Genomic DNA, 24221 nt, shown 5'->3' on the forward strand with positions numbered 1-24221 from the left:
GGCCTGTGTACGTGTGCATGGTGATCATATCCCATATTGATGTCGTGATACATGCGCAGGAAACAGTAGCGTTTTGTATCACATGTGTTTTGGGACGGTTTTCTCAACTTATCACCAATACCGTGGACTTACAGGTCTGTGTCGTGTGTGTTCCCTATGTGCCTACGCTATTAGCGCCAGTTTTGTGTAGTGCCACGTTGTGTGGCACAACATTCTGCAATTATCCTTCATTTATTAGCATGACGGTAGATGCGCTGATAACTTACAGCGAGACGCAGACATTACGCTAGCGACGCACCTGTGCAACAGCGCTGCAGAGTCGAACAGGTGTTTGTAGCGCATCTCGCCCACTTGCAGCTTGCCGGGACCATTGCGAAGCAGTGTGCCCTTCACCCAGTGCGGGATGGTTCCTGTAACAAGCGAGCGCACGTTAGCAAAACGTCACATACAGCGCCAACTGCCGGCTCCTGTCTACATCATCTCCCGCTGGTGATCCTGTACAAGGCAACTCCGAGACAGCATGTTAGTCAGTCCAAGTTTCCGAGATAAAATTCACTGACCGTAAGCGAAAATGTTCAGTTCAAAAATGTTCAAATGTGTGTGAAATCTTATGGGAGTTAACTGCTAAGGCCAGCAGCCCTAAGCTTACACACTACTTAACCTAAATTATCCTAAGGACAAACACACACACAGCGATGCCCGAGGGAGGACTCTTAACCTCCGCCGGGACCAGCCGCACAGTCCATGACTGCAGCGCCCCAGACCGCTCGGCTAATCCCGCGCGGCGAATCTTCAGTATATTCAGTTGTATAATTTGTAGGGTTGTGTGCGCGACATCATCCAGCGCCTGTCGACAACCACACCAGACCGATCCAAAGAGAGGACCGCTGCGTTGGGACATGACTGAAAACACATTTACACGCGATGTGACAAGAATCGCTCGCAGGTCAAGGTTCTGAACCAGATGCGGTGCGGATACAAGGTTCGGTTCTTGAGTGGGGGGGGGGGGGGAGATCACGGAGGGGGGAGGGGCAGGCAGGGCACAGTTTCCCAGTTTATTATTGTCTTTCCCCCTAACCCCTTCCAAATATAACTTGTGTCACACTCACTTTTAATACGCCAGAAGTGTTCTCGATTTTAATAATAATAAAAGTGAAAAATTTTGTGTCTAAAATATACAATGGAAAGTCCAGAACGTAATAAAGAAAATATTATGAAAATGATAGATTACTACTCACCATATAGAGGATACATTGAGTCACAGACAGGTACCGTCACACAAGCACATCTAGACACACACACACACACACAAAAACACACACACACACACACACACAAAAACACACACACACACACACACACAAAAACACACACACACACACACACACACAAAAACACACACACACACACACACACAAAAACACACACACACACACACACACACAAACACACACACACACACAAAAACACACACACAAACACACACACACACACAAAAACACACACACACACACACACACACAAAAACACACACACACACACACACACACAAAAACACACACACACACACACACACACACAAAAACACACACACACACACACACACAAAAACACACACACACACACACACACACAAAAACACACACACACACACACAAAAACACACACACACACACACACACAAAAACACACAAAAACACACACACACACAAAAACACACACACACACACACACACAAAAACACACAAAAACACACACACACACACACACAAAAACACACACACACACACACAAAAACACACACAAAAACACACACACACACACACAAAAACACACACACACACACACAAAAACACACACACACACACACAAAAACACACACACACACAAAAACACACACACACACACAAAAACACACACACACACAAAAACACACACACAAAAACACACACACACAAAAACACACACACACAAAAACACACACACACAAAAACACACACACACAAAAACACACACACACAAAAACACACACACACAAAAACACACACACACAAAAACACACACACACACACACACACACACACACACACACACACACACACACACACACACACACACGACTCACTCTGACCGCTGAGGCCGGACGGCGAAAAAAAAAAAACTTAGTGATTATGTCGGTGTGAGCGCTCTAAAAAAAAAAAAAATGGTTCAAATGGCTCTGAGCACTATGGGACTTAACTTCTGAGGTCATCAGTCCCCTAGAACTTAGAACTACTTAAACCTAACTAACCTACAGACATCACACACATCCATGCCCGTGGCAGGATTCGAACGTGTGACCATAACGGTCGCGCAGTTCCAGACTGTAGCGTCTAGAAGCACTCCGGCCGGCGAACGTTTTTTTTTTTTTTTTTTTTAAATTTAAATTTCAGTTTCGAGTCGTGCCATTCAGCCATCTCCAGTAATAATGGAAATATTGCGTATTGAAGACGATTTTATTATCAGTTACAACGATACGAACGTAAGAGCAACACTACACCCACTCCGTGATCAGGAAAAATCTCCGAGTCGGCCCCGCGTAGCTACCGAGGCGGATGTGTGTGTGTGTGTGTGTGTGTGTGTGTGTGTGTGTGTGTGTGTGTGTGTGTGTGTGTGTGTGTGTGTGTGTGTGTGTGAAAAGGCCTTTTGGCCAAAAGCTCAAACGTATAGCAGTCTTTATGTTGTGCCTGTCTGCGACTCAGCGTCTCCACTATATGGTGAGTAGCAATCTATGCTTTTCATAATACTGTCTATAAAACGTTGTTTACATCAGCATTTAGTACATCGTTTTAGCATAGCTTCTCAAAAACTGCGATGTGGAGAGATATTGCATTTGAAAAGCTTTCGTTGCAAAATTTGAGAAGAAGGTGCAGCTGATCTAAGGAAATTTCATTTCGGTACTAGAAGTGGCTGAAGGTCATGGAACACTTCTAGTACAGCTGTCATACAAATTCATTTCGGATGTTTCCAAATGTTGTGTTATAAGAACACGAATTTGCGGAAGGTCAAGTAATTTTTACTGAGTGCTGTGCTGTGCTGTGCTATGCTTCACAGTGACAGAATTACATGACAGTATTTTCAACATTTTCTGCAAGTCCCTGTACACAATTCCTCCACGGTAGAAATCCACTCTTTGGCCACGCAGCCACTCAAAAACCGCTATGTGAACGTCCTCATGGTTGAAATCTCTCTTCCTCCCTCCCCACCCTCAGATGTTCTTTCAATTTGCCAACAAGACAGAAATCGCATGGTGCATCATCTTTCTTCCTTCCCGACCTGCTTCATCCACGTCTGTGTGGCCTTGGTCAAATTGTTGGCACCATTTCACTACAGTTGAACGCGGCATGCCATTTGGTTCATATACCGCCAAAATTTCTCGGCAATTAATTTGGAAATTTGTGGTAAGGTCTTATGGGACCAAATTGCTGAGTTCATCGGTCCCTAAGCTTACACACTACTTAATCTTACTTAATCTAACTTAAACTAACTTACGCTAAGGACAACACACACCCATGCCCGAGGGAGGACTCGAACCTCCGACGGGGGGAACCGCGCGGACCGCGTGACAAGCCGCCCTAGACCGCGCGGCTACCCCGCACGGCTCACAGTAAGTCTGTGTACAATTTAGACGTTATGTGCGCAACAATCGCACTACCCGCGTACTTCGACTTCGTTTCCCATTGCCACGCCACTTCAGTTACACGCTGTGATGCATCGTGTGCCCTTCTGAAGAACTCATGATTTAGATTTATTATTTAAAGCTGAAGAAATTGAAAATGGAAAGGAAGTTCCGGGTGCACCCAACAATGCTATAAATAATTACTACTAAAACAGTCTTGATCACAATTTATTTAACAAGGTGACCGGTTTCAACCACTACTGTGGTCATCTTCAGACCATTGAGTAGGAACCTCTTTCTGTTGAAGAACGTAACTGTGATTCTTCAACAGAAAGAGGTTCCTACTCAATTGTCTGAAGATGACCACAGTAGTGGTTGAAACCGGTGACCTTGTTAAATAAATTGTGATCAAGACTGTTTTAGTAGTAATTATTTAAAAGACATTGATCACTGCTGTGCCCATATGTATTCAAAAGTAATGCTATAAATACCAAACGTGGTTCAGCTGTGGTTTCTCGTGAGCTCTGCCAATACTATCATAAATTCCATTAATTCTATAGAATATGTTCAGACACTTCCCACGTTTTGGAGCAACTGACAAAGCAGGACAAACATTTGCGACTTGCTACTTGTACTGTTGAGAAAGTACTAATTACAATAAGGTAAACTGGTGAAAGTGTTTGGCTGGCGTTAAAAATGCTGCAAGGAAAGTTTGGTTTTAGACTCCCAGCGTCTTTTCATTTCATTAAGTGTTTTCATTCCGAGCTTCGGCGTGGGTCCGCGGCACAAGAAAAAGAGAAACACGAGAGGGCTCTGCATTCCGCGTAGCAGGCTGAAATAGCCTCGCGCGTGGCGCCTAGCTTCCAACATCGTCGTGGACAACTTCCAACATATCTCACGTATTTTCTCGAGAATTGAAAGAGTCTCTCTCCTTCCATCGTTAAAAACAATTTCGATTGCCAGCTATATTACGTATGCAGTAATGTAGGACCTAAAACGCACGAAACGTAAACTGGCAAGCAACTGCGAACGTTACAAAACAAACGCAGTGTTTCGCTTTATAATGAAGTGTCACAATAACTATGGGAAATAACGAGAAGAAAACTAGTTTATTATTAAGCTGTGGTGTCAGGCTATAAGACGCAAAAAATTGTAATTAGTATTATGTTTTAGCCGAAAAGTTCGCTCAAAATCGAATAAGAAAGAATGCATAGTGGAGCATACATGCGAGTCCACAAAGCAGCGGTTTTTAATTTTTTGCGCGGAAAGTTTTACTGAGAAACTAATGACAGATACGGTTATGTTACCTCTCACACGACAGTGTAATGGCACCATTTTTTAACATGACAATGCCCCTCCACACATAGTATGTGTCTATGAACTGTCTGATGTTAAGGTACTCCCATGGCCAGCAAGATTCCCAGATCTACACTACTGGCCATTAAAATTGCTACACCAAGAAGATGACGTGCTACAGACGCGAAATTTAACCGAACAGGAAGAAGATGCTGTGATATGCAAATGATTAGCTTTTCAGAGCATTCACACAAGGTTGGGCGCCGGTGGCTACACCTACAACATGCTGACACGAGGAACTTTTCCAACCGATTTCTCATACACAAACAGCAGTTGACTGGCGTTGCCTGGTGAAACGTCGTTGTAATGCCTCGTGCAAGGAGGAGAAACGCGTACCATCACATTTCCGACTTTGATAAAGGTCCGATTGTAGCCTATCGCGATTGCGGTTTATCGTATCGCGACACTGGTGCTCGCGTTGGTCGAGATCCAATGACTGTTAGCAGAATATGGAATCGGCGGGTTCAGGAGGGTAATACGGAACGCCGTGATGGATCCCAACGGCCTCGTATCACTAGCAGTCGAGATGACAGGCATCTTATCCTCATTGCTGTAACGGATCGTGCAGCCCCGTCTCGATCCCTGAGTCAACAGATGGGGACGTTTGCAAGACAACTATCTGCACGAACAGTTCGACGACGTTTGCAGCACCATGGACTATCAGCTCTGAGACCGTGGCAGCGGTTACCCTTGACGCTGCATCACAGACAGGAGCGCCTGCGATGGTGTACTCAACGACGAACCTGGGTGCACGAATGGCAAAACGTCATTTTTTCGGATGAATCCAGGTTCTGTTTACAGCATCATGATGGTCGCATCCGTGTTTGGCGACATCGCGGTGAACGCACACTGGAAGCGTGTATTCGTCATAGCCATACTGGCGTATCACCTGGCATGATGGTATGGGGTGCCATTGGTTACACGTCTCAGTCACCTCTTGTTCGCATTGACGGCACTTTGAACAGTGGACGTTACATTTCAGATGTGTTACGACCCGTGGCTCTACCCTTCATTCGATCCCTGCGAGACTCTACATTTCAGCAGGATAATGCAGAACCGCATGTTGCAGGTCCTGTACGGGCCTTTCTGGATACAGAAAATGTTCGACTGCTGCCCTGGCCAGCACAGTCTCCAGATCTGTCACCAATTGAAAAGTCTGGTTAATGGTGGCGGAGCAACTGGCTCTTCAGAATACGCTAGTCACTACTTTTGATAAATCGTGGTATCGTGTTGAAGCTGCATGCGCAGCTGTACCTGTACACGCCATCCAAGCTCTGTTTGACTCAATGCCGAGGCGTATGAAGGCCGTTATTGCGGCCGGAGGTGGTGGTTCTGGATACTGATTTCTCAGGATCTATGCACCCATATTGCGTGAAAATGTAATCACATGTCAGTTCTAGTACAATATATTTGTCCAATGAATACCCGTTAATCATCTACATTTCTTCTTGGTGTAGCAATTTTAATGGCCAGTAGTGTATGACTTGTAATATTCTCCGCAATAGATATCTGAAAGTGTGGGTGGCGTCACGGAGAGAACTGCCGCTGAGTCCCTTCATCACCAGGCAGCTCAGTTACCCGTTCCAGCTCTCCATCTTCAAATTCATAATCACCAAATCACTTTCGCTACCTCTATTTACACCACCTAAGCATATTATTGTTTTATCTGTTTCGTCGTCGAAGGGGATCTGCTGCATGTTTTCTCATTCAATTTTTTAAACGTGTTTGCACAACGGAATCCAATCTTCTTCAGTCATTGAATTAAATTTATCCTCGCACAAATTCAAGTTTGATCAGCGTAAACAACGTCTCTGTTTTCCTCCCCAATTTTTTTTTAATTGCTTCAAATACGCAATTCTTTTTTCACTGACGTCGCTTCTCCATAACAATATGAGCCTGATTGATTTTTTTTGCCGCAGCGAAAGCCTAATTTCTTTAATAAGCGCCTTACACCAATGTCGCTGACGCGGAGCGCACCTGAACAGATATTGAAGACAGAATAAAAAAAGTTGAGAGGCATTTTTCAGCACACCCTCATACATCTTCCGTTTAACACCTAGTCTCCATTCTAGAAGAGTTGTTACTACTAGGAGAGCTTCTCTGACTTGAAACCAAACTAATCCTGAGAGATATGTTATTAAAGTTTTTTAATCCTGTTCTTGGTTACACTGAGCATTATTTTCGACGCACGCGACAGCAGTGTTAGTTTTAAATAGTTTAGACATTCAGTGACATTTCCTTTCTTCGGTGTCTCTATGTGTGACAAAGTTTCTACTATTTACTGTACCACAAAATACAGGGTGACACACGGGAGGCGGATGATTTTTAATGAAATAATACCCAGCCAACTTTAAAATTAACTCATGTTTATTTACACAAAATCAAAGCTCATTATTTGCCATTTTAGTTAAAGTTATTTGTGAAAAATAATGTCGTCAAGGTGAAGTCCATTATTTCGAATGCAGGACTCAAGTCTCTTCTCAAAATCCTCCATCACACGGACTAAAATCTCTGCAGGGATGGCAGCAATTTCTTGAATGATTGCATTCTTCAACTCGTCCAAATTTCGTGGTTTGTGGTTGTAGACACAGTTCTTAAGGTACCCCCACAGAAAAAAGTCACATACTGACAAGTCGGGAGACCTGGGAGGCCAAGGAACATTGGCAAAGCGTGAGATTATCCGGCCAGGAAACATGCGTCTAAGAACTGTCATTGAAGTGTTTGCGGTGTGCGATGTTGCCCTATCCTGCTGGAACCAAACGCGTTTTAAAGGGATTCGTAGTTTTCTTAGTTCTGATTTCAAGAATGTTTCAAGCATACGAAGCACAGTAACTGTGGCCCCGTTCTCTTCAAAAAAATAACGTCTAATAATGCCAACAGAGCCAAGAGCACACAAGACTTACTTTTTCTGAGGGTAGAGGAAGCTGGTGGATAAGGTGTGGATGCTCTGGAGCCCAGTAACTTAGGTTTTGCTTATTCACGGTCCCATTTAAATGGAAATGAGCTTCATAGCTCATCAATAAAATTTCATTTTCATTCGATCCCAAAATCACTTGCATTCTGTAAGCGAAGTCTTCTCGTACAGCAAAATCAGTTTCCGTAAGTTGTTGGGCAATGAGCATTTCGTAGGTATGGAATTTTTAATTCTTTATGCAAAATTTGTCTAACCAATTCACGATTGATTCGTAACTCACTAGCATGACGTCTAGCTGACCGTCCTGGGCTTCTGACTGCCGCTTGCCTTACCCTTTCAACGTTTTCTGGTGTCGTTACTCTGCGTTTCGGGCCAAGATGCTTCTTATCCAGTATGTTTCCAGTTGATCTGAAGTTTCCCACCCATCTGAGGATTGTGTTACGGCTCGGAACAGCTCCATGTCGACCGACATTAAACCGCGCACGAAACAATCGCTGCGTAGCAATAATAGACTCACCACTTTTCACGAAACTGTCATAGACAAACACTCGGCGTTGCAAGTCCCACTGCTCCATAGTGACTGAGTAAATGAAATAGCGTCTAGTGTGGATCAGAATTATCCCCACCATGACCACCTCCCACCACCGTGCCCTCAGTACTACGCAGTTCAAAACCGTCCGTCTCCCGTGTGTCACCATGCACTCGCCGCTTTGCGTGATACCATTTGCCAAAAATCTCTTTTCGACTTCGAACGTCGTGACTTCTCACTCCATATTGTGCATGGTGCGACAGTCTTTTCGCTGCTGATGACAATTTCTGACGTCACCCTGGGTAAAGCGGGGCCCCTGCAGTGGGCTTGTGACGTCACACTAGTAGGCTTGTCCACCACACGTCGGGAAGGCTCGACTCCATGCACGGCCCACGAGAAATCACTATTAATTGAAAAGGTAGAGATTTAAGGTCTTCATTTTGTCGTGTGCTGTCGAGAACTAGCATGCATGTAAATCCGCAGCCAAGAATTATTAAACCCTCCTGAAATTGTTTATCGCTCCCCGGCAGAGACGGCTGCTGACACCTACAGTGTCACGTGCCGTGACATAAGCGCCACGGCCGGTGTACACAGGCGGGACTTGGCTTGGAGTTTGTCTCGAAATAAAACTTGCCACGCCCGCTGCTACAGCAAGCAGATAGCCGCGTCGAAGGCGCCAGCTGTCTAGCAGACACAACGCAGCTACTCATACGTGTGTCTTGGAACTTGCTGCCTGGTTGCCGTGGGCTGAGAAGACGTTTCAAAACACCTTCGAAAGAGGACGCTGTGCGATAGGCAGTTGTTTTTAAATCATCTGTTCGTGAATACAAATATCGTAGATTCCAGCGATCACATTGCAATGCCCTGAGATGTGTCTGAAATTACCATAGAGTAAATATCTCTGGAGTGAGCATTCACATGCGCAGAACAGATTTTTTGTTGTCAACATACGTTGCCGGCCAGGTCACGTGTTCTCGGGACGTGTGTTTGTCCGTACAACGCCCTGTATATTTAGAATGTCACTACATCCCTAGTACAGACGGATTCTTTCCGTACGTGTCGTGGATTATTTATATATGTTGCGCAGACATTTTAACAGTATCCATTTGATACCGGGAAAACCAGCTACGTAACTTTTAAGGGCAAGTGATATTACATCCTGCTTCTTTGCGATAGGTGTCACAGTTCAGATGCACTCTATTTTTGGTAGTTTTCTGTATGATACGGCACTTTATAGTATTACAGAGCCTGATGTACATTTTTGCAGTGATAGTCTTACAAAACGACTTGACAGTACGCTAGTACTTTTGCAAGTGTCCGAAAAACACCATTAGCGATTATATCCCTGCTAATTCGTCCTTTTTTCTGCTATTTCTGCGTATTTATTTCCTCGTTTTTGCGACCTGAAGCACAATTTTTCTTACTGGTGACACTTTTGAGTATTTATTTAATGCATTTTACGTTCTCGCTCCCAGTTTATTAAATTAGACTGAGTAATCTATATACACAATCGACAAGTCACTGATAAATTCATGGGGGATACTATTTGCTGAAACAACTAACCATCCCCTTTCCTGTTCCACTAGCAAATTTACGAGGGGAAGCGATTGTTTGTAAGCTTTTGTACGAGCCGTAACATCTATTATATAGTCATACAATCGTAGAAAAATAGGTATAATGCGTCTCGAAATTTTTAAGCATATACAGTGTCTCTTACTAATATGATAACTATAATTAGAGCTACATGGTATGTACCCATGAAAAGTTCCTATCCCTCCTTTCACATATTTTTCTTCGCATTCGTAGCAACAACAGTAATTCACCATCGCTATTACACTATCAACAAAAGGTGAAACACAACAAAAACTCTTGATATTATAAACTTCAAACGCTGCGGAAAGCACACACGCACAGCGAAGTCCCGAAAACACATGGCAATCCTCGTTTAATGTTGACAACATGCGCAGAACGCAATGCTCACTCCAGAGATATTTACTCTATGGAAATTACGCGCAGTCTTGTTGTGTAACATCACGTCTTTCAGTGCCGCAGGAGTGACGTATGCGCGTGTTGAGGCTTCGCGTCGGCCCTGGGCGCGGTCTTTCAACGGCCTCGCTGACTCACCGCGGTCTTGTCAGAGCGGGTCCTTGGCCACAGCAGACCTCCGGATAACTGGTAAAGAACCAGAAAAAATAACATAAGATACGGAAATACGCACCAGGGACGCGGCAGTGCAGCCTCGGCGAACAATGCACGAGAGCAAGTGGACACACGAATTCGGCGAGCTCCGTTTGGAGCAGGCCGGAATTATCTTCTGCAAACCACTGTGAAGTGCGTGTCAGAGGGTGCTTTTAGTGGCCCATATTTCAGGATTTCTTCTCTTTCGGTTCGCGGCTAGAGCATGGGAAGCATGGCTGCTGTGACCTGTTACTTGCCTAATTTTATCAACACCATGTGTATATTATTGTTCTTGTTGTCTTCAGTCCTGAGACTGGTTTGAAGCAGCTCTCCATGCTACTCTATCCTGTGCAAGCTTCATTATCTCCCAGTACCTACTGCAACCTACATCCCTCTGAATCTGCTAAGTGTATTCATCTCTTGGTCGCCCCCTACGATTTTTACCCTCCACGCTGCCCTCCAATACTAAATTGGTGATTCCTTGATGCCTCAGAACATATCCTACCAACCGATCCCTTCATCTTATATCCTCATTTCAAGACACTGTCCATTCGGTTCAACTGCTCTTCCAAGTCCTTTGTTGTCTCAGACAGAATTACAATGTCATCGGCGAACATCAAAGTTTTTATTTCTTCTCTATGGATTTTAATACCTACTCCGAATTTTTCTTTTCTTTCCTTTACTGCTTGCTCAATATACAGATTGAATAACATCGGGGAGAGGCTACAATTCTGTCTCACTCCCTTCTCAACCACTGCTTCCCTTTCATGTCCCTCTACTCTTATAACTGCCACTGGTTTCTGTACAAATTTTAAATAGCCTTTCGCTCCATGTATTTTACCCCTGCCAACCTCAGAATTTGAACGAGAGTATTCCAGTCAACATTGTCAAAAGCTTTCTCTAAGTCTACAAATGCTAGAAACGTAGGTTTGCCTTTCCTTAATCTTTCTTCTAAGATAAGTCGTAAGGTCAGTATTGCCTCACGTGTTCCAACATTTCTATGGAATTCAAACTGATCTTCCTCGAGGTCGGCTTCTACCAGTTTTTCCATTCGTCTGTAAAGAATTCGCGTTAGTATTTTGCAGCTGTGACTTATTAAACTGATTGTTCGGTAATTTTCACATCTGTCAACACCCCACATTAAGGAACCCCTTGAAAGGGCGCAGTGGTCGCTCTGGAGCGCAGTAGATGGTGTAGGACTAGTACTTAGCGATCACGTGACCGTCCGCCGTTTATATAAGACATGGCAGTGTAGTGGTGTGTATGTGCCTCTATGGAATCAGCGTAGTGATGGGTCGACGTGGAGACGTGACAAATGCCAGATAGGAGCTATTGTATTTGGACGTGCCCCAGGACCGCATAGTGAATGATGTCTGTTTAGTTGGTGTGACAACGCAGGTTGTCGAATGTGTCTCAAGGAATGGTGTACCATTTGCAGTCATGTAACCCGGCTTAAGGACAGTGGAAATTTGAGGGGCAGTCAAGTGAAAACCGAACACCCGCCACAATCGGGAAAATGGAGTGGTTCCATTCAAAAGTAATCACCACACGCGTTAAGACATTTATCCCACTGCAAGACGAGGCGATCAATTCCTGCGTCGCAGAACGCGGCTGGCCTCTGACAGATCCACACCTGCATCCATTCTTGCACTACTTCGTCCACGTCCTTGTCTTTCTCCGGGTCGCCAAAGGTGTGAAAACCACTCTGTGTACAGAGAATGTTGCAGTGTTTCCCAACCAAATTGCAGAAGCGTAGCCTTCGTCCAATTGGCGGTGTGGGGTGGATGTTATTGTGCAACAGGACGATTCCATCCGACAGCCCCAAGACAAATGGCAAAGCCAACAGTGGAAACATCCTACATCTCCCCCCCCCCCCCCCTCCCATCCTGAGAAATCCTCAGCTCTTCACACAAGTTCCGGCATCGGCATGATGACCTCCTTCGACCGATGAGACCCTCTACTTGTCGAGTTCCTCGACTGTGGAACCACAATCAAAGCGCAGCGCTTTGAAGACACTTGGCAGAAACTGTGACTCTCCATAACGTCAGAACGCCCAGGAATGCTGTCGGACGGAATCATCCTGTTACACGGTAACTCCACACTCACACTGCTAATCGGACGAAGGCTACCCTTCAGCGATTTGTTTAGGAAACTCTGCAACATCCTACGTAGAGCACCGTGTGATTTTCACGTAATTCACGACCTGAAGAAGGACATGCGTGGACGTCGGTTTCAGTCGGAGCGGGTACGACTGTGAATCAGTCAGCGGCCGACCGCGTTCTACGGAACAGAAATTGATCTTCTCGTCTCCCAGTAGGATAAATGTCTTAACACACGTGGTGATTACTGTTGAATGGAACCATTCCATTGTCCCGTTGTGACGGGTGTTTGGTTTTCATTTGACTGAAACTTATAAAAAGATCGTAACCCACGGGAATGGAGACGAATGTCACGCCATGTCAGTGACAGTCGGTTTGACGCTCGAACGTGATTACTACTGTCAGTGAATGCTGTTCCATCTGAGTCAGTTTCCGAGTGAACAGTGCTGACATTAGAATAGGGTACCTCGGAAAGGCCGTTGTCAAAGCGGCATATAAAGCTGCACGAGTTGAGTGTTCCAAATAACACAGAAATAGGAGATTCTCTAACTGGAGGCGTATAGTATTGGCCGACGTGTTTGTTTCATCCTTCTCAAATGAGAAAGACGTCTAACGCAGTAATTTTCCTTCATCTTGAGTGTTAATAATAACATTTAAATAACAATTTGTACACAATACATTGTATAGAACAGGTTTACGCATATGGTCATAATGTCTAAGACAGTAATTGTGTGGTTGATCCAGTGATATTAATTTATAATTTACTTTCACAATTTTAATTCTATATCGTAATTTACGGATTGTATCAAATCGTTTCCACGTTATTAAATCTTTATCTTTTAATGAACAAATTCGCATAAAATGATCATATCTTCTAAAAGCGATAGCACTCCGATTAAAATGTCTTTCAAATTCTTCGTTTCTAGTGAATAATTTATAAGTGGTATTTGGTAAAGATTTCATTACAGCGTTGTCATATAAACATCTTTGCCATCCCAAACCTTTTAATACTATTGTTTGTCCACCATACTGCAAGTCTCTTGTAGATACAGGTACTTTTTCGTCAGTACATGCGGCCCAGTCAGCACGACGACGATTAAATTGGTCATCAGATTCACTACTACGAATTTGGGATAGTTCTTCGTCGCTATCACTATCACTTTCAAAAATTAAGCGACGTACAGCTTGGTTATTAATGTTCTGTCTCGGAGGAAACGATTCATCGCTCAATAACGAAAGACTATTATTACTTTCGTTGGAATCGAACGAACTCATTGTATCGCTCCGAGATAAAGCGCACTAATTAAAACAATATAATAAATACCTTTGTCTTCTAGACGCCACTGTTTGCAAGTAAATGTTTCACTGTTCGGCCCAATGACTATAGCATTTGTTCATCATCAGGTACTGACTGCAATCGTTGTTCACTTCAACCGCCCCTTACATGCCTACTCGCAACATCATTTGTAATACAAATAAGGACTTTTTACATAACTGATTACTTGCCAACGACCCCAGCCACCCACCGACCCTCGGCCGTGACGTCACGGCCGCCACAGTGCTACTTTGTGCCTTCGGCAGCGGCGGCGAATTGTTCGTTTAATCAACAGCGTGTGTAGAACGTAGTGTTGCAGATGGTCCTGTGTTGTTTCGGGCTGATAAAATCATCTGGGCCCACTCATTCAGTTTACCGTGAATTTGAATTATGATTTTATATATTCCGAGGTTTTTCCCAGCGCATGTGCTTTTTCCAGTGTTCTCGGGCGTACTGCAGCATCGAATCGTCGAAGGCGCACGATGTTTCAGCGAATAGCAGTTCCGTCACCATCAGATGCCGCTGATGGTAAGACAGGTCTGCTGGGTGCTGGAGGTATTTATGCTAGGCGTTCCAGAGTTCGGTCCTCGCCAGCTCCGCGCCTTATTCGTTGGGTTGGAGGGGGGGGGGGGGGGGCGTGCAACTGTGGTGGCGAGGAGCGGGGGAGGAGTGTTTCAGTTGCCTCCGGCCCTCTGTCCCTGCCATGTCTCGCGCCTGGATGTCGCCTTCTGGTTTTTTTTAAGCTTGGTATTGCCTCGCATGCCTTGCTCAGTTGGAAGCCCATGTTCCGTTGATTAACTTACCAGTTACACGGATTTCAATCGCTTCTTTGAGAATGGCGTCCAAAATTTACCGGTGTTAGCAGGACTTGCTGATAATTCATATTATGTCCATTTTCAGTGCACAATTCTGCTACTGCAGACTTGCTGGACTGCGTATTCTGTACATCGATTTTCGATCGTGCGGCTCGTTTGTTCAATATAAATTTTCCAGCGTTCACACCCCCGTTTGGGGGTATAGCCCCCCGCTTTTTTGAGACCTAGGACGTCTTTCTCTGTCCCTAATAAGGCTCGTATTTTGGCTGGCGGGCGGAAAAAATTATGATGTTTTCGCTGAAGTCTGCCAGTTTTTGACGATACAGTATGAAATCATTCTTTTTATCTTCTTCTTCCGAGTTTCCGGCCTCCGTCTCGTTCTTGCGGCTCTTGTGTAGCAAGGGCGTCAGAATCTGTCGGTTGTTGTATCCTGTCTAGTGAAAGACGGATTCCAGATGCTGCAGCTCTGTCAGACTTTGTTCGAAAGAATAAGCGCCACCCTACTAAATAAGAGGCGTACATCACGTACCCTACCTGCAGACGTTTAACTACACACCTGTGCCAGTGTGGTTGCCTAGCTCCTTGGGGCGCCTGGTCAGACTTCCTTGCTACCACTAGGCTGTATGCGGAACCTGTTCACGGCAGGCGTAAGTCGTTGCCTAGACGTGGTCTAATAGTATTGACGTCAGCATCTGCTATAAGCCCAGAGGATAAAAAAATTGTCCAGGAGGCATCACGTTAATACCTCTACATCAACATCTACAACATCTACATCAACATCTACATCTACTTAAATACTCCGCAAGCCATCTTACGTTGCGTGGCGGAGGGTACCCTGCCCAACTACTAGCCAGTTCCTTTCTGTTCCCCTCGCAAACAGAGGGAGGAAAAAACCACTGTCTATATGAGCCAAAATTTCTCGTATCTTATCTCCGTGGTCTTTACACGAAACCTGTGTTGGTGGCAGTAGAAACGTTCTATAGGCAGCTTCAAATGCCGGTTCTCTACATTTCCTCAACAGTGTTTCTCGGAAAGAATGTCACCTTCCCTCCAGGGATTCCCATTTGAGTTCCCCAAGCATCTCCTTAATAAATGCGTGTTCAGTCATCAGTTTTCTGACTGGTTTCATACGGCCTGCCACGAATCCTCTACTGTGCTAACCTCTTCATCTCAGAATAGCACTTGCAACCTATGTCCTCAATTATTTGCTGGATGTATTCTAATCTCTGTCTTCCTCCGCAGTTTTTGCCCTCTACAGCTCCTTCTACAACCATGGAAGTCATCCTCTGATGTCTTAACAGATGTTCTACCATGAAACTTCCTGGCAGATTAGAACTGTGTCCCGGACCGAGACTCTAACTCGGGACCTTTGCTTTCGCGGGCAAGTGCTCCACCATCTGAGCTACGCAAGCACGACTCACGACCCGTCCTCACAGCTCTATTTCCACCAGTATCTCGTTTCCTGTCTTCCAAACTTCACAGAAGCTCTCCTGCGAACCATGCAGAACTAGAACTCCTGGAAGAAAGGATACTGCGGAGACATGGCTTAGCCACAACCTGGGGGATGTTTCCAGAATGAAATTTTCACTCTGCAGCGGTGTTTCTGCCAGGAAGTTTCACACCAGCGCACACCCCGCTGCACAGTAAAAATTTTGTTCTAGATGTCCTATCAACCTGTTCCTTCTGCTTGTCAGTGTTTCCCACATATTCCTTTCCTCTCCGATTCTGGCGCAACCTTCTCGTTCCTTACCTTACCAATCCACCAAATTTTCAACATTCACCTGTAGCACCAAATCTCAAAAGCTTTGATTCTCTGTTGTTCCGGCTTTCCAACAGTTTATGTTTCACTACCATACAATTCTGTACTCGAAACGTAGTGCAAAAAAGTTCTTCCTCAAATTAAGGCCTATGTTTGATACTAGTAGACTTCTCTTGGTCAGGTATGACCTTTTTGCCAGTGCTAGTCTGATTTTGATGTCCTTGCTCCGGGTGTCATGGGTTATTTTGCTACCTAGGTAACGGAATTCCTTAACTTCATCTACTTCGTGACCATCAATCCTGATGTTTTCTCGTTGTTCTCATTTTTGCTATTTCTCATTACTTTCGTCTTTCTTCGATTTACTCTCGATCCATTGTCTGTACTCATTACTTGTTCATTCTATTCATCTCCTGTAATTCTTCTTCACTTTCACGCAGGATAGCAATGTCATCGGCGAATCGTATCACTTGTATCCTTTCACTCTGAATTTTAATTCCATTCCTGAACATTTCTTTACTTCATCGATGTATAGATTGAACAGTAGGGGTGAAATTCTACATCTCTGCCTTACACCCTTTTTAATCCGAGTACTTCGTTCTTGGTCGTCCACTTTCATTATTCCCTCTTGGTTCTAGTGCATTTTGTGTGTTACTTGTCTCTCCCTATAGCTTACCCCTATCTTTTTCAGAATTTCTAACATCTTGCACTATTTTCACTGTCGAACGCTTTTTCCAGGTCGACAAATCCTATGAACGTGTCTTGATTTTTCTTGAGTCTTGCTTTCATTATCAATCTCAACGTCAGAACTGCCTCTGTGGTACCTTTACCTTTCCTAAAGCCGAACTGATCGTCATCTAACAGATACTCAATTTTCTTTTCCATTCTTCTCTATACTATTCTTGTCAGTTACTTCGATGCATGCGCCGTTAAGCTGGTAGTACGATAATTCTCGCACTTGTCAGCCCTTGCAGTGTTCGGAATTGTGTGGATGATAGTTTTCCGAAAGTCAGATGGTATGTCGTCAGACTCATACGTTCTACACACCAACGTGAATAGTCGTTTTGTTACCATTTCCTCCAATGATTTTAGAAATTCTGATGAAATGTTCTCTATTACTTCTGCTTATTTGATTTTAAGTCTTCCACAGCTCTTATAAATTCTGATTCTAATACTGGATCCCCCATCTCTTCTATATTGACACCGGTTTCCTCTTCTATCACATCAGACCCATCTCCCTCCACATAGACGCCTCCACTGTACCCTTTGCACCTATCCGCTGTCTCCTTTCCATGTCACAGTGGCATTTCCGTTGCGCTCTTAATATTACCACCCTTGCTTTTAATTTCACCGGACGTTATTTTGACTCTCGTATATGCTGAGTCAGTCCTTCCGACAATCATTTCTTTTTCGATGTCTACACATTTTTCATGTAGCCATTTCGTTTTAGCTTCGCTGCACTTCATATTTATTTCATTACTCAGCGACTTACATTTCTGTATTGTTGAATTTCCCTGAAAATTTTTGTACTTCCTCCTTTCATCCAGTCCGGAGCTCGTGATCTTGCGGTAGCGTTCTCGCTTCCTGCGCACGGGAACCCGGTTTCGGTTCCCGGCGGGGTCAGGGATTTTCCCTGCTTCGAGATGACTGGGTGTTGTTGTGTTGTATTCATCATAATCATTGATCCCCATTACGGTCGGAGGAAGGCAATGGCAAACCACCTCCGCTACGACCTTGCCTAGTCGGCTGTGCGGGTCTCCCGCATCGTTCCCTACGCTCCTCGGAATATGGGACCTCATCATCCTCTTTCATCCATGAACTGAAGTATTTCTTCAGTTATCGATGGCTTACAGTTACTTTCTTTGTACCCATGTTTTTCTTCTCGACTTCTGTGATTGCCATTTTTAGCGATGTCCATTCCTCTTCAACTCTAGGGCCTACTGAGCGATTTCTTTCTTACTGCTGCATCTACAGACTTAGAGAACTTCAAGAGCATGTCGTCATTCCTCAGTACTTCCGTATCCCACTTCTTTGCATATTGATTCTTCCCGATTAATCTCGAACTTCAGCCTACTCTTCATTACTTCTACATTGTGATCTGAGTCTGTACCTGCTCCTGGGTACGCCTTACAATCCAGTATATGATTTCGGAATCTCTGTCTGAGCATGACGTAATCTAATGGAAACTGTATCACCCGGCCTTTTCCAAGTATACCTCCTCCTCTTGTGATTCTTGAACAGAGTATTCGCTATTACTAGCTGAAATTTATAACAGACCTCAATTAGTCTTTCTCCTTTCTCATTCATTGTCCCAAGCCCATATTGTCCTGTAAGCTTTCCTTCTACTCGTTCCCCTACAATAGCATTCCAATCTCCCTTGACTATCAGATTTTCATCTCCCTTTACGTACTGTATTACACTCTCAATATCCTCATACATTTTCTGTATCTCTTCATCTTGAGCTTGCGACGTCGGCATGTATACTTGAACTATGTTGTCGTTGTTGTTTTGCTGTCGATTGTGATAAGAGCAACGTTATCGACTGAACTGTTCACAGACACACATTCTCTGCCCTCCCTTCCTATTCATAACAAATCCTACTCCCGGCTTACCTTTTAATGCTGCTGTTAATATTACCCTAGGCCAGGGCTTAACAACTGGCCGGTTTTGAGCGCGAGTACTCGCGTCTGTGATGGCACATGCTCGCGAGCAGCTGCAAGGTCGCGTAGTAGGGAGGGTGGGGAGGGAGGGGAAATGCGCGCGCACGTTTGAATAGGGCCGCAGCGTGCCTATTGAATTCGCGCCGACTGTGTAACGTTTAAAGTACTACGATCAGCTCTTAATAGTCACTTCGCTGGTTAAGAATCGTGTGAAGTCGCCGCTGTGTAACCCCAACCATGCTTTCGCAGTTCAACCCCCATTGGAGGGAATTGTATCTGTTTACAGAAAAAGATAGTGTTGCAAAATGTTTAGTATGTCACAAAACGCTGAATTCTTTTACGAAATTTAATTTGCAGCGACCTTATATGTCGTACCACGCGAAAGACTACGGACGTGGAAAATGTGATTGACCAGATCGTGCACAGGAAGTTATTAAACTTAAAAGGAAGCTATCCGAAGAAGATCTGGACGACGAAGAAAAATCAACTGAGGCAGCTCGCAGAGTGCGTTACAAAATTGCTTTGCTTTTAGCAAAATTCCTGCGCCCCTTCACTGACGGCGATTTAATAAAAGAATGTTTGGTAGTTGCAGCGGAACATTTGTGTCCATCTCAAGTTGAACAGTTTCGGATTGTGCCATTATCTAACATGACCATTATGCGTCGCATACAGGACATGGCAGACGACGTCCAGAGCCAGCTTGCAAATATCTGAAGATTTTATGGCGTACTCTCTAGCTGTGGACGAAAGTGTTGATATCACTGGAACAGCGCAGCTTGCCATATTTATTAGAGGTGTTAATAGAGATCTTCAGGTGAGGGAGGAGCTCCTCGATGTAATAGCCATGAAGAACACTACAACCGGAGGTGACATTTTAAGTAGTGTTGAAGAAAGTGTTGAAAATATAGGATTGTCGTGGAATTCTTTAGTTTCAGTGTCTACAGATGGTAGAGGCATACACTAAGCTAGTAAAATTATGTGGCACATGTACATTCTCCTTTATTTGTTTCATTTGTCGCAGTAATAATTCGTGAGTGATATCCCTGCAGGTGGCCGCGGATTTACATCGACTGGCGGCAGCTGTTGTGTGCCCCACGTGACTCTCCCCACTCTCCGCTCTGGTCCGGTAGTGGGGGTAGCGTGCTCGCGCTGCTCCGTGCTCGCGCCTTGCTGCTCACAGCTTGCTCCTCGAGCACGTATGTTGTGAAGCCCTGCCCTAGATTCATCCGACCAGAAATCCTTGTCTTCTTTCCATTTCACTTCACTGACCCTTACCAAATCTAGTTAGAGCCTTTGCATTTCCCTTTTCAGATTTTCTAGCTTCCCTACCGTGTTCAGGGTTCTGGCATTCCACCCCCATCTCGTAGAACATTATTCTTTCGTTGGTTATTCAGTCTGTTTCTCCTGGTCAACTCCCCCTTGGCAGTCCTCTCCCAGAGATCCGAATGGGGAACCATTCCGGAATCTTTTGCCGATGGAGAGATCATCATGACACTTTTTCAGCTACGGGCCACATATCCTGTGGATGCAAGTTGTGTGTCTTTGATGTAGTGTTTTCCATTGCCTTCTGCATCCTGATGCCGTTGATAAATGCTGATTCTTCCGCCTTTAGTGGCAGTTTCTCACCCCAAGGACAAGAGAGTGCCCTGAACCACTGTCCGCTCCTTCGCACTCTGACAAGGCCATTGGCAGAATCAGGGTGGCTTATTATATCGGAAGTATTCGGCCGCCAATGCTGATTACTAAACAAAATTTACGCGGTGGCGGTTTTCGAGTCCGGGACCGAGGAAGTGTTGATTACTAATCAAAGACACTACCTCTAGGCCATGAACCTACTAGTAACGAATCTAGCCCGCCCCGCCCGCCCGCCCCCCCCCCCCTCCCCACCCTCTGAATTCCTTTAATGTCTTCCTTTAATGTCTTCCTTTAATCCGGCCTGGTGCTGCTCCCTGCTCCCAAACACTCTAGCACTACTGTAGAGTAGGTCGTACTAGCGTCTGACATGCAGTCTCCTTTACAGATGAACTGTGCTTTCCTAAAATTCTCTCAATAAACTGAAGTCTTTGTAATATAACACCCAGATATTTAAACGATGTGACTGTGTTAAAGGACACTGTGGGTTTCTTTCTTGTATTCATCCGCATTAACTTTCATTTTTCCACATTTAGAGCTAACAGCCATTCATCACAACGGCTAGAAATTAGTCAATCTACTCTTGTATCCTCCTATAGTCACTCCGTGACGACTCCTTCCCGTACACCACAGCATCATCATCAGCAAACAACCACAGATTGCTGTCCATCCTGTCTGCCAGATCATTTATGAATACAGAAAATAACAGTGGTTGTATTACACCTCCCCAGAGCACTCCAGACTATACCCTTGTCACTGATGAACACTCACCATCTAGGATAATATCCACTCACATATCTGGAATCTAATCCATATTCTCGGACCTTCGTTAACAGCCTGCAGAGGGGCACCGCGTCAAATGCTTTTCGGATACCTAGAAATGTGGAATCTGGCTGTTTACCTCTAGCCTAGATAATGGCTTCCGTTCAGCGGGGAAGAGAGTCGACATATTTCCTTAGGGACACCATGTCCGGCAAAAGCCACTCGTTTATGATTACATCCTGTAGACAGGTGTGGGAAAACAGTGGTCTGCGGGCCGCTAATGGTATTGTGCGACCGCCAAGACAGTCAGAACTTTTATTTAATAATTTATACCTTTTCTGAGGTGCAATATTTTTAAAAAGTGCGGCCCTCCGCTAACCTCTGCTTCCACAAAGTTGTCCCCGAGCCAAAACTATTGCTGATCCCTGACGTAGAACTAAAGAAGTGCAGGGATGTTGACTGAAACCTCTCACCCACTGATCCAAACACTCTTAGACATTTTTCCGTGGGATTAAAACGATGATTTGGTGGATGAGTCGAGATGTGACTTGTGTCTGAATGTTCATCAAAACAAGAACGTCTGCGTGCAGTCAAGTGAAGTTGGCACCCTGAAAATGCAGAAGAGGGCAATATTTGGTCACCGATAACGTTGAAACAAACCTCCCATTTCATGTTTATGGTAACCTGAATGAATGAGATCGAGACATGGTATGAGGTGGGGTGGTTGTGGTTGTAGTAGTGCTTACCACTGAGATGAAAAATTAAGGTCCCTGTGATCGGAAAACGAGGTGAAGCTCTCTATGCAATCATGCGAATTTAGTTTTGAAAGATAATGAAACAAATCGCGCTAAGGATAAAGTCTTATTATGTCCGAATTTAACATAGGTAGGTCCACCTTTAAAAGTTAATTGTCATGCATGAAGTAGACAGATGAACCACCACACCACACTATCTTTTAGTTAAGGAAGGCATCCAGGTATCGAATAAAAATACACGGTTAAAAAACGTGCTATTTATTTCCCTTAACATGCATTCAGATGGAGGATAACAATGAATGCAAAGAGACATGTTTAATTGCGATCTTACTGCCAATTTTAGTATTGCGTAATAAATATTGCCAATGGTCAAGTGAAGAGCACATCAGAAAGCGCTAATGAAAACCGAACTCGAAAGAACAAACACCGCTCACAGATGAAAAGTGCATCCTGCAAATCAAACAGCTAAGTGTGCTCAATAGTTACCGAAACTACTAACTCCGCAACGTTTACCAAACATCACGCCCCCTGAACCATTCAATTGAAAAGCAAAACAACAAATGAGCATCCACTACTCGGCTGCGTGCACGCTAACTGCGAGCGCCAGTTAGAAACGTACTGGTCCCATCTTCGCGTGTGTGGCCTGCGAAGATTCCAGCAAGATCGTCGTTCGTGGAAATTCAAAATTCTCTCTCGAGTTTTGGAAAGACTCCATGTCATCCACCAACGACGGTAATGATTCCGAGCGCCGTCTAGTCTCTAGCCATGTTTTGCTGCGATTGCGATCACCTGCCTAATGAAATTTCGACAAATTTCCAGCAAGAGTGAGACTTTTGTCTATTTTGTGGGTGGGCGCTCGGGCAAAAACTAACCGGCTTTCTAGCATTCCAGAGCAGCCTTCGAGATGTGTGCCATGTGGTTCCTATGGAAAACTTCTAATGGCCGTTTTATTTAAGTAAAGGAGACATTCCTCCGTGTAGGTATCGCACCCTTGCATCACTGCTTTCTTGCCTAACGGCGCGTTAACTCCATGTTAACATGACCAGCCTCGAGTCGGGAAACCAACGAGAGTGGCGTCTGCATCATCTACATCTACATCTATACTCCGCAAGCCACCCGACGGTGCGTGGCGGAGGGGTCCTTGAGTACCTCTATCGGTTCTCCCTTCTATTCCAGTCTCGTATTGCTCTTGGGAAGAAAGATTGTCGGTATGCCTCTGTGTGGGCTCTAATCTCTCTGATTTGATCCTCATGGTCTCTTCGCGAGATACACGTAGGAGGTAGCAATATACTGTTTGACTCCTCGGTGAAGGTATATGCTCGAAACTTCAACAAAAGCCCGTACCGAGCTAATGAGCCTCTCTCCTGCAGAGTCTTCCACTGGAGTTTATCATCTCTGTAACGCTTTCGCGATTACTAAATGATCCTGTAACGAAGCGCGCTACTCTCCGTAGGATCTTCTCTATCTCTTCTATCAACCCTATCTGGTACGGATCCCACACCGGTGAGCACTATTCAGTGGGCAAACAAGTGTACTGTAACCTACTTCCTTTGTTTTCGGACTGCATCCCCTTAGGATTCTTCCAATGAATCTCAGTCTGGCATCTGCTTTACCAGCAATTAATTTTATATGGTCATTCCATTTTAGATCACTCCTAATACCTACTCCCAGATAATTTATGGAATTAACTGCTTCCAGTTGCTGACCTATATTGTAGCTACTGTTAAAGGATCTTTCTTTCTATGTATTTGCAGCACATTACACTTGTCTACACAGATTCAATTGCCATTCC

The 24221-nt window shown here is 44.6% G+C and overlaps 1 protein-coding gene across 2 annotated transcripts in view; it reads right to left on the reverse strand.

Annotated features, from left to right (window-relative positions):
* LOC126194744 (carotenoid isomerooxygenase) overlaps positions 1 to 24221 on the reverse strand; it is a 340536-nt gene that overhangs the window by 86200 nt on the left and 230115 nt on the right. For both annotated transcript variants that reach the window (XM_049933010.1, XM_049933011.1), the window contains exon 3: positions 299 to 410. In XM_049933010.1, the coding sequence (XP_049788967.1) occupies positions 299 to 410 (112 nt within the window). The remainder of the gene's footprint in view (positions 1 to 298; positions 411 to 24221) is intronic.

The sequence above is a fragment of the Schistocerca nitens genome, chromosome 7, assembly GCF_023898315.1.
Source record: "Schistocerca nitens isolate TAMUIC-IGC-003100 chromosome 7, iqSchNite1.1, whole genome shotgun sequence".
In the NCBI taxonomy this organism is placed as follows: domain Eukaryota; kingdom Metazoa; phylum Arthropoda; class Insecta; order Orthoptera; family Acrididae; genus Schistocerca; species Schistocerca nitens.